The sequence below is a fragment of the Centropristis striata genome, chromosome 18 (assembly GCF_030273125.1).
Source record: "Centropristis striata isolate RG_2023a ecotype Rhode Island chromosome 18, C.striata_1.0, whole genome shotgun sequence".
Taxonomy (NCBI): domain Eukaryota; kingdom Metazoa; phylum Chordata; class Actinopteri; order Perciformes; family Serranidae; genus Centropristis; species Centropristis striata.
In genome coordinates this window covers 23,209,493-23,221,518 of record NC_081534.1, presented here as the reverse complement: position 1 = coordinate 23,221,518, position 12,026 = coordinate 23,209,493, and the positions used below count along the sequence as shown (strand labels likewise).

Below are 12,026 nucleotides of genomic sequence, written 5' to 3'. Positions count from 1 at the left end.
ATTTTTTTATATTTCCCTATTTTTTACCGAATTCTTTTTTTTCTACTGTTGTTATTTTTGCCTACAAATTCGCATATTTCTTATTTCTATTTCCCTATTTTATTATTTTCAGCTTTCTTATTTCTATTTTTTCTTTTCAGTTATTTTCCTTTTTTTTTTATTATGAAATTATGAAATTCTCTGTATTCTTTGTTTTTAAATTTTCCATTATTTTTTTCAACTTTATTTCCATTTTGTCTACTGTTGTTATTTTAGCAGACATATTTTTACATATTTTTATTGTTGTTTTTTTGTATAAATATTATTGCATATTTCTTATTTTTCCAAATATATTGTCATATACTGTAGTATAATGCTAATTTTTTTTTTTACATCAAAAAAGTTTTTCTGATGAAGTCATTTCTGCCTGCAGCACAGCTGTGCAGCCATAAATGTTTGTAACCACTGAATAAATACAGTGCTATAATAAGCTAAAAGATGAATAAGAAAGTAAATGATAAATTCAAATGATAAATTCACACTGAATCTAGAATAATGTTTATTTTCCAGGTGATTGCCACCATTTAAAGCTGTTGCATCTACAACCAAGTCAGCGAGTAAAACAACACCTGCCTACAGAGTGATTCAATGAACGTCTCCACTGACTGGAGGGCATTTCAGTGCTGCATTACCCAGCAGCCCCCGCCTCCTGCTTCTCTTTGATTGGCAGACAGAAGCAGGGGAATACAGGTGTTTGTTGTTTGATAGAGGATGAGTTTACGTGAAGTAGCTCCAGGGATAAAAAAAAAAAAAAAAATCCCCCATTAGTGACCTCCACTGTGAACGGGAGCTGAGTCAGACATAATGAGTGCTTTCATTCCGGTGAGATGAGATGACGAGGCAGCATGACTTCTGGGCTCGGGGAGGCGGGATGAGGCTGCTTTAGCACCACTGGGTGGCGAGAGGAGACACCTCGTGGGCGGATGAACGGACAAACAGATATAAAACGAGGACGAATGGAACAATGGCGTCTGAGAACAACTCTCTTACCTCTTTTTTGGATGTTTGCCGCCATTTCGGGGGACTTTTAAGGCGGTTTTGCCAATGTATATCTTTTTCATGGTTTGTCTTTGTTGCTTCCCTCTCATGTGTTTATAGTGGTTGACCACAGGGAGCCGTCATGTGCGTTATATCCCCAAAGGAGACCGGTTAAGTGTGGCCTGCAGAGATACTGAGTGCTCTACCTGTGTTGACCCTGCCAAACAAAGCAAACACACAGATTTGCAACTATTAGTAACTACGGTTCAACCAGGGATCCTGTTTGAAGGACATAGTCAATTTGAATGGAAAAATTCACCCCCAGAAAAGAAAAGCTTAAACTCGCCACTAAATTCAGAGAAACAAACTGTTTCGCAGCTCTTTAAAGGTTAAAAATCCGCCCCTGGTGATGGAGCTTTTGGGCTATTTTAGTGGGTTTGTTTTATGTGTCACACTGTGTTGTTTCGTGCAAAGATACAGGGGAAGTGAAAATGAAAGAATCCAAGACATCAGTGGTAAATGCCAAGCTTTGGTCTCAGTCCCTCAGACTTAAAGAGCAAGAGTTTCTTCTGTCTTGCAACAAAGTTCAACGATCACATGAGGACAAATCTACTGAGGGAGAGGCTGGATATATTCCAGAAATTTAAAGTGTTAAGTGTGGCCTGCACACTTAATGTGGAATTCATGTTCCTATTTGTACTTTTGCCTTAAATCCGGGTTTCCGACCTTATGTATTCCAAATTTAGGGAAACTAGTATAGTGCTTGGTGCAGCAGGCAGGAGTACGATGGACGGGGGCAGCAGCAAAACCTATTTTAGCCACTAGTACACTACATTTTGAATATTTTCCACTCCTTTGCCTTGCTGTCAGACAGCCCTGTTTAAGTTTATGTGGGGGAACGAAAGTCATTATAACATCTTTCTTCAAAGGCTCCTTTGACAAACAGTCATTTTACCTCACAGGACACAATAAACGCTGGATTACTGCAGGTTCGATTAGTTTGTTTTCATTCTTGTGTGACTTTGGTGAATCAAAAGTCGCCCTTTAAAACACCACAAAACGTCACACAACAACACAAAAGCAAACTGAACGATCGAGGCAGCAGCAGACCAGCAACTCTGGTGTTCTGCCAAGTAAAATTACTGTTTTTCTCAAAGGAGTCTGGTGGCTTTGAAGAGAGCTTACATAACGGCTTCAGTTTCCTGTAAGAAAGGGCTGTCTGACGGCAAGGTAAAGCTGTGAAAATATTCTAAATATAGCGAACACTCAAACTGATATTGATTTAGCTAAATACATTTAGCTGCTGCCCCCGTCCATAACAGTACATTACTCAGCTTCCATGTCAGTACACCTGCCTGCTTCTCCAAACTGGAGGCGTCCTGATCGCCATCTACTGTAGGTAAGAAACTGACTATGTACAAGTACCTCATACAACCTCAGTAAATCTGAACAACACATTTAGACAATGGTAGCATAAACAAACAACCCCATAACTGTCATCACATATCAATCTGAATGTTTCTGTTCTTTCTCCTGTGAGCCATGCACAATTTAAACCCAGAGAAAAGCCTGAAAAAATAAATCTCTCATGTCAAATTACTGAAACTGGTCTAAATTTAGCAGAAATTGTTTTGCTTTAATGCAGAATCCCATTTCTTACACTCAGAGAATATTTTTAGTGGCCTTAGACAGCAAAGGAATATATTCGTAGGTTTCAGCTGCGTTTGTGTTCTTGCCGGACACATCCCTGATTCATATCACTGGCGGTTGATGAAAGGCCTTTGTGACAAGCAGATATCAGACTCATCAGTGAAAGCAAACATCCCTCTAACCCTTTTTGCAGACTTCATCTCTTATAAGTCCAAACACAAAGGACATGAACTGACACATCCGCCCGGTGTTGACTGAAAAGAGTTTGATAAGGCCAATGCACCGAAGCTTCTTCTCCAAATATTTCTACGGTCCCCTTCAATCGTGCGTGTCTTGACGGCGTCCGCAGCAGCGGCGCAGGTGCGGCTGTCAGCCTGCAGACAAATAGTGCGGGTTATGAGATGAGACGGCTCGTCACGGCTTGATCAAAGCTGCTGTGATCTGAGCGTTGGACGGTCCTCTCGGAGAGGAAACAACAACTGTGATTGCAGTGGGGGTACGGCGTCACGTTTGGGGTCCGTAGATGCTGTATACACGCATGAGTAAAAACCCTAATGACATACAGTACAGTAGAGAGACGTGTTGATCCTCTGACACCCAGTTGTTGTGAGGTGATTTATGCTGGTGGCTGGGGAGGCAGGGAGACATGTACTCCTCCAGATGGTGACAGCTCACCACCGCCACTGGAGCCTTCACTCCAGCTGCTCCCCTCTGAGTCATAGCACACCGGCTCTGGATGTGTGTGTGTCTGTGTGTGCGTAAGATGTGGTGGGTGTGAGCATGTTTTTGTGCATGCATGAGGCCATTGTTATTGTGCACATGTAGGTGTCTGAATGCACGTCTCTGTGCAATGTCTACCTGTACGTGTGTGTTTGTGTGCTGCGGCATCAGTTGTGCACATTCACTCCCCCTATTTCAAGGACTGAAAAAACAGCCTCTATGATAAAAGTCAAAGAAAGGACAGCTGCTAGTGACACATCTCAGGCCACGTCAGGTGTCCGCTGTCAAACTGCCAAAAAACTCTCACTCCCTCGCTCATTCACTCGCTCACTTCTTCTTCTTCTTCTGCCTCCTTTTAGCCCAATCCTCACACTGCAGCAAAACCAGAGACGGGGCTCGTTCAGATGGCGCTGCCTGCCACCCACTCGTGCCACGCTGACATTTGAGAGGAACTCAGAGCATTGAAAAGAAGAGGAAGGGGAGGTGGTGGTGGTGGAGGAGGAGGACATTAAAGTTGGGGGAATGGTGAAGAGGGAAAAGCAGGAAGCGTTTTGAGGAGGGGGGGGGGAACGGCAGCCGGAGTAGTCGCAATTAAGCAAAAGACAGAAAAGAAAGAGAAGCCATCACTAAATTAGAGAGCAAAGCAAACAGAGTGGGTGTGAAGTCTCCGCGGAAAATCATAATTTCTCTTTCTCCTTCCTCTCCTCTCCTCTCCTCCGCCTGTTCTGTCTATCTGTTTCTGCATTGCTGATCGCATCTACCTTGCAGATAGATAGACTCTCAGGAAAAGCCCTTATAACAGGCCCAGACTTCAGCATTCGAGCGGGGGGGACCCGAGCAGGCTGACTCATCCAGCAGCAGCAGAGGAAGAAGGTGAAGAAGACGCTCTTTCGGCCCCGTATGCCTTCGGATTAACAAGGTAGCTAACCTGCAGCAGTCACTCAGCCCAATGACATGTACAGTATGACTCAACCAGCTCCTAGGAAAAAAAATCAACACTCAAATGAAGGCACTATTCTGTGAGTGTGTGTGGGGGTTTATGTCTCTGCTGTCTCTCCGTCCGGCATTGATTAACTCGGGAGCAGACAACTAAGTAGTTACACACCAACTACCAACATCATTAGCAGCAGCAGGGGATAATGACCCGCTGAACGGATTTCATGTGCTGCTGATGGCACTCGGCACAGGGGAGTGTGTAATCACGACAACCATCCCGAGAGGATTTTAGGATGAGCGGGAGAGGTGATGGAGGCCAGCTGAGCTCCAAATACAAACACAAAAATATACACAGCTCTGTTCTTTCTCTCAAATCCAAAAAGTCAACACAAAGAGAGTACAGCATCAACACTGGAGCAAGTAGTAATTTAGATTGAAAATGGCATCGCTTTAAAAGATCTACAGTGGTTTTGCTACAGGTATCGAGAGGGAATAGGATCAGAGATGGACCGTTTTAGTACACAGGAGTGAGTTTTAAAGGAATAGTTTAACATTTTGGGGTTAAATGAGAAGGCTGATGCCACTCTCATATCTGTACAATAAATATGAAGCGACATGAAGCAGTCAGTTAGCTTAGCTTAGTTCAAAGACTAGAAATAGAGAGAAACAGCTAGCCTAGCTCTGCAAAAAGGAAGCAAAATCGGCTTACCAGCAAATGGAAAATGCTGACAATATGCAAATAAACTGGTGATTATTACCCCTCTACTTAAAAAAGCAAAACATCACTTTACTACAAAGTGGTTTTGCTGAAAATATGACATAGACCAAGATGTTTAACAATATTTTCAGTCTGGTACCAAGTCGTGTATGAATAACATGCCAAGTCATTTTGTGCCTCATCACTACGCTTTTTTCTTTCTCTTTTTGCGGGTCATTTCATACCACCACAATATAAGACACTCAGAGCAAGTGCTCCAGAAGTCAGGCGATGTAGTATAACGAGCGAGAAAGTCCGCAAAGTGAGGAGGACTGGACGGATGGTTAGGTCAAACAAGCAACATGACCCAGTTCATGTTCTGTGTGAAACAGAAAGTCAACATTGACTACTTATCAAATACCTATTTGAACCCAAATGAAAACCTAACCATGTAGTTTTCTTGCCAACACATAATTGAGTAGTGATTTTTTATTTCACAATGCTAAAGTGGCAACTTTTAAACTTTTTGCCCCTTAGTCCCCTCTTGCATTTATAAGGGGTATTATTGTTGACACCGCTGCTGCAAAGAAGACAACAGTTTTCCTCAGCAGCTACTTACTACACAGGGTCAATTGCCACTTTAACCACCACTTGTTTAAAACTGCAACTGTGCTTCCATATGTGACTATTTTGGAATGAGAAGAGGGCATTATATGACATGTGGAAAGCTTAAATGCATTGACATGACATGAGATATATTCTTTAAAGTAGTGTCCTATTTATACGTCTTCCCATGATGTTATTCTAGAAATTACATTTTAAAACATTTTTCAATATGGAAAATGATATACAGAAACATTCCTAAAGACTACAATCACACACAAAGATTATGTTGTCGTAAAATTAATGTAATTCTACAAACCTTGACTTTATACGCCAACATAAATACCATATATACAAAACAATTTAAAATGCTGTCACTCAATCTTGTCTCTCAAAAGTGTTTTTCATACATTATTCAAGTTGAAATAAATAAAAATTTTGGAGTAGAAGCAACAAAACCCTCAAGCCATAAGAACACTAACACACACCCTAAGCAAATCAAACACATGTACACAAGCACATGTTGTTCTACAGAAAACAGCATCTGCCTCCAAAGAAGAAAATCATGTTACAGTGCCAGTAAATCCTACTGGGAGCTGTCCTAGCATCGCCACTGAGACCCTGTCTTCTTCCGACCCAGAATCTACACACTTTGTCTGAAACTTCGACTGGAACCTCTCACTCAATTTGAAACTCAAAAGCTCAAAGTTTTCTGGTGATTACTGCGTGTTCCAATCCAGTGAGTCTGAATTGCTTCAGCATTTAAATTTCTCCATATAGTAGAGGGTAAATAAATCCCAATTCTGTCCACTCCGTTTCATTCAGCCCTCTTCTTTTTTTCTTTTTTCGACTTTGTTGTTAAACAATCATTTTCTTTATAAAATAGATTACTAAATGTTGTGGCATACACAGAAATAAGGCCAGCGTTTGCTTTCTTTTCAGCCACAACAAAAAGAAGAGATGGGACGAAGAAGCACAAGCAGCTTTCCAAAGGGTTCAGCTCATTAAAAATAGAACAGACACAAACACACATATGTGCGCACACACACATACGTATGCACACACACAAACACATACACGACACACCGCCCACCATCACAACATATTGTTTACGAGTGGAGCTGGAATGGACAGGTAGTGATTAGACACAACAAAGGAACCACCTCTGCAAATCTGCTAGCCTGCAGTGCACTGCGTGTTCTGTGTTTTCATGCATGTGTGTGTGTGTGTGTGTGTGTGTGTGTGTGTGTGTGTGTGTGTCCATGAGCGTTTCCCACTTATGCACATATAGCGGGCGGCTCAGATGTGCTTACAGGCCCATCCATGATTCTCAAGAGGCGGCCTGAAAACTCTCAACTCAGGGATGCATGAATGAAGCTTTTACAAAAAAAAGCCAAGAGAGAGAGAGAGAGAGAGAGAGAGAGACTATACTGGGAAAATATAGAAAGCAATAAAACGCTAACAGCTTTCCAGCACAGTGCCATTAATGTGGTGGCGTATAAAAAAAAGATGTGTAATCTGCGACCTCCAGTTTGGGATCATTGCAGAAAAACAAGCAACGGAAACCAGAAAGAAAACATTCATTTATGTGTTTAATTTCCCCTCACAGTTTGATACTCCTCATTTGGAAGGTCACTGTGATTTTACATTTAAAAGGTTTAGTTAGAGTAGCAATAGTTAGACATTTTAGGGAGTATGTTTGTTTGCAGAGAGTTAGATAACAAGATCGTTACCTCTCTCATACAGCATGTGTCCGGTTGAAGGCTGCAGCTAGCAGCCTTCTAGCTTAGCACAAAAGCTGAAAGCAGACTCTCTCTGTCTCAAGGTAACAAAATCCCCTTTACCAACTGTAGCTCACGATTTAACACAACATAACATGTTTGTTTAACCTGTAGAAAAAAGTGTGGTTTTATAGGGGTAATGTGTCTGCTATGTGTATTAGGGATGTGTGTTTAGAAGAAACCTGCCAACTTGATTATCTATAACGTTAATGATCAATTAATCAATTAATCGCTGCATGCATACATGGGAAAAATAAAAGATATATATACAGTACCATGCAAAAGCCTGTTTTTGATAATGGACGCTTTTATTTTGAAAGGACGAAAAGAGACTTGATCCTGTCTTAGCCCCCGAAGAGGCATGAAGTTAGTTTTCATAGTGATTTTGCATATTTAAATGTGTTTGGTGTTTAAATAAGTTTTGGATCAAATAAAACCTAGTAATTCATACTAGCAAGGTAGGATACAATAAGCTAGTTTTGCTCAACTTAATACTATTGTATTTAACATCATATGCATATTGTTTCTGCAAATCACAGATACGTTAATCTGCAAAATCTGCACAAACAATATGCATATGATGTTAAATGCAACGTATCAGGTGGGTGGGAGGTAAGGTGGATGGGACTAACAAATCCAGGACTTTGAACCAGGAGCCTGGTGTTCGTGTCCGGTTTTGTCCAGACGGACTGTTTTTGTGTCATACTGTTGGAATTTGTGTCCAGACTTAATGTGGTTTTAAGCTTAACCCTGTTTTTTCAACCCAACCTTAACCAGCAGGTTGCAGCAGTTCAGAAATGTTTGAAATGTTGAAATTCAACATTATCTGTAGTTTGTGATTAGTACAAAGCCAACAATCATTGTGGCGACTGAGTTGTTAGCATGCAGACACAAGAACAGCATCTTTCCTTTCATCTAAAGCTTAGCAAGAAAGCAGATTTCTGAAATTGTCAAACCTTTTCTTTAATAAAGTGACAGTTCTTTTATGAAACTACTTTCATTTCATGCATATTCAAAGGCACATTTTCGTACAGAGTTTTCATCCAGATTGAACAAAAGAGATATAAAGTATATGTAAGTAACATTTCAGAGGTGCTGATAGTCTGATTTTTTTTACATTTGGATGGAGCCAAGTTTCCAAGTTTTATGTTAAGCTTAGCATCTGTTGATAGCAGCTTTATATTAAAACAGACAGATATGGATGCCTGCCAATCGTCTTCTGTCCACAGAGAGAGACGCAAGAAAGCGAGCTGTATTTCCCAAAATACTGAACTATCCTTTAGCTGATTTTACATGGTAGTTTAAGTACAACTGGTTTGCAAAGGAGGCAAATTTTGTTGCAGTAGCAGGATTGTTCACACCAGAAAGCTGGCCAATAAGCGATTCACAATTGACAAATATGTGGAAAACAAAATCAGAAACAGCAGTTATACTAGGTTGTGTGTAATAAATACAGCGGACGGCCAGATTTGGTTATGAAGTAAAAATCTGAGGCCTTGAAACAAAAGGCTGTACAAGGGCGCATATTTTAACATTTATTAAAATCAGATCATTTGTGTCATATATACTGTCTCTAATATTGTTTAACCTGGATTATCAGTGTATTTTCTTGCCAGATTTGCTTGTTGCTTACGTAACAAACAGACCAGATGCCCAAAAAAAGAAGCAGACAGCACTTCTCAACGCCTTCACCTACAGTGTGAACCGAGCGTTAGATCCCTTCTGCTCTCGTCAGATGCGAACAAAAATTTGAAAGGGCATCATTATTCTCAGTTTTGACTTCTGAGAGAGGAAATAACACTCCTCTTCCTCTTACGCATGAAAAGCTTATTTGGTCCAGTTTGACCGTTAGCTTATGGTAGCTAATGTTGGCTAAAAGTTCAAATAAACAGAAGTTTGGCATTTAGCGAAAGCCTCCCTTCAGATTAATTAATTAATTAAGATTAAGATTTCCTTATTAGTTCCACAATGGGGAAATTTAAACTCTGCATTAAACCCATTCTGTTTGACACACCAGTGAACACACCATGTTTAGGAGCACATTTCTGCACGCCCAGGGAGCTGTGTGGGTTAGGTGCCTTGCTCAAGGGCACTTCAGTCCTTGGCCTGTCAGTCCTGGGATTCAAACTAGCGACCCTCCAGTTACAAGCCAGATTCCTAACCTCTAAGCCACGGAATGGCCAAACCAGTGGCATGTACTCTTATTTCAGGAAGGATAAAACACTTACTGTAGATTACGATGTAAACTTTCAATTCAGGTCAAAACCCGGAGCTACGGCAGCTGTTATTATATGCAGTGAAGCCCTCAGCCATTAACATGGCTCACTGCTTCACGGTCACGAGGAATAAATCTGACCTGTAAGATCTGACCGCTGATGCTGAAGAGGGCAAAGGGGAGGCAGAATAATGGGGTTGAGGTGATAAGATGTGCTTAATAACCCACAGAGGAGCTGTCAGAGCTCCACCAGAGAGAGAGAGGGACCGAGACACGGAGTGGGAGAGAGAGGCGGACTGTTCAGACCACAGAGGAGAGCATTAGGCTGTTAGATCAACACTGTCCACTTAAGCAGATCAAAACTAACCTCTAGCCTCTTCAGACCAGCCTCTCTCCCACACCACTTTCATACATAGCAATGTCTGATGCTCTTCTGTATCACCACTTCATCTATCATAAAAGCTGTTCACTGGATGCCTAATTCATCCGGGATGATACAGTGGCTAAAGTGTTTAATATGTACCGCCGCCAAGGAGGCTGTGTTTCCCGCTTGGTTTGTTTGTCTGTTTGTCTGCAAGATTACGGAAAAACTACAGCCACAATTTTCATCAAACTTAGTGGAAAGGTGTAGCATGAGCCAAGGAAGAGCCCGAGACTATTTTTTTTACTATATATACTATAATCTGCATTGTCTCAATAACAAGAACAGTCACGTATCTCGTTTGTTTTATCTGTACAAAAACTAATGTAGAAGTAATGTTATATTTATGGCTAAACTGATTAAATAAGCCAGATATAAGACGTTAATTAATGAGCTCAAGAGGTGCTTTTGACTTTGGAAAAATAATCATCAGTAATGTGGATATAATGACTAAATGGGTCACAGCTAGAACAGTGAGACAGTCTGGTAGTCAGAAAAATACTTTTTTTTTTTTTTTTTTTTTACTGTAATGCAGCCTTTAAAATCAGGAAAAGGCAAAAAGTGTGCAATATTTTAATATATATTTTTATGTCCAAAAGAAAAGATATTTAGTCTCATATAACTGATATCAATATATTGCCCAGCTCTACTTCACTATAATGATAGTAGTTTAAAAGATGATTACTGATACAGATCATTAGAAATGTACATGCACTTTACCTAACTTCATGACTTATCTTTACCTCTGCAAAGAGGCCATGTTTTTGGTTCCATTTGTCAGTTTGTGAGCAGGAAAACAAAAAAACTACTGGCCTGATTCTCATGACACTTGGTGGAAGGGTGTAGCATGGGCCAGGGAAGTACTCGATACATTTTGGAGTGGATCTGAACCACAGGGTGGATACACAAATTATTTTTTCCTGCATACAGGGCATGGCCTTGGCGGAAGACAAGTTCAAGATTCTAACTGGGTGAAAGTATGTCAAACTTTTGTTTTTTTGCCTCCCAAGGACATAATTTCTCCATCACTCTTTCAGAAAGCAGCATTCAATTTTGGGGTGTCAATCATCCTGACAGAGCAGCTGTCACTTTTTTTTCCAAGTGGTGTCAGTCTCATTTCTAAAAATAAGCCACTTGAGTATTAGATTGGTCTTTTTTTTGACAATTGCTTGAATATTCTGACAAGACTTTGAGAGAACTCTTAAAAACTTTTTAAATCTGTTTATTCAACTGAAAATCTCCTCTGCTCTGGAGCTCCCTGCTCCTCCAGTGTGTCTCCATGTAAAATTTACAATCTCTATCTCCGCCACAGGGCCCCGACGCAGGAGCCCGGCCAAGGGAGGGACAGAAATTGCGAAAGAGAGACAGAGAGAGAGAGAGAGAGAGAGAGAGAGAGAGGGAGCAAGAGAGGGGAAGAGATTTCAGGACATTTCATCACTTGGACTAGAAGGCGTCTTGGAGATGAGATGCGGGGGTGGAGGTGGGAGTGGGTGGGATGTAGATGTAAGGTCAGACTCTCAGGTAGATCAGGCTTCCTGTTTAACCTCGTCACAGTGTATTCAGGGGCCACAGGTGACCTTGTTTCCTATTCGGCAAAGAGAAAAAAGAGCAGGACTACCCCCTCTTATCTTGGCAGAGCTGCTATAATTCAATTAAAGCTGTGACACAGAGGTGAGCACAATTGATGCCTGATATTGGAGAAACACCACGTAAGATTAATTACCCCCTCATCGGCTGGTTAAACGGCTTTCAAACTGTAATCTGCCTGAAATCGTAATAATACCATCGGTAATCGAACACAAAAGGGAAAAGCTTGGGATCTATTTCCATCTCCGCCGGATTAATAATGGTTCATTAGTAATAGTATCAATTATGACGCGTCTACTGTAGGACAGTGAGGTAAAAAGGGAGACAGAGAGGGAGGGGGAAGCAGATCCTTTCCTGCCTCTTGTCATGTCCCTGCTTTAATTCCCGTGTAATGCAACT

At 41.1% G+C, this 12,026-nt stretch overlaps 1 protein-coding gene across 5 annotated transcripts in view; it reads right to left on the bottom strand.

The window, feature by feature from the left end:
- The window catches only part of si:dkey-174m14.3 (uncharacterized protein LOC563117 homolog), a 44,747-nt gene that overhangs the window by 18,476 nt on the left and 14,245 nt on the right, over positions 1-12,026 (bottom strand). For 2 of the 5 annotated variants that reach the window (XM_059356058.1, XM_059356059.1), the window contains exon 2: positions 1,030-1,234. The exons of the other annotated variants lie outside the window; for them this stretch is intronic. In XM_059356058.1, coding sequence (XP_059212041.1) covers positions 1,030-1,127 — 98 coding nt within the window. In that variant the 5' untranslated portion in view covers positions 1,128-1,234. The remainder of the gene's footprint in view (positions 1-1,029; positions 1,235-12,026) is intronic. 5 annotated transcript variants of the gene reach the window in all.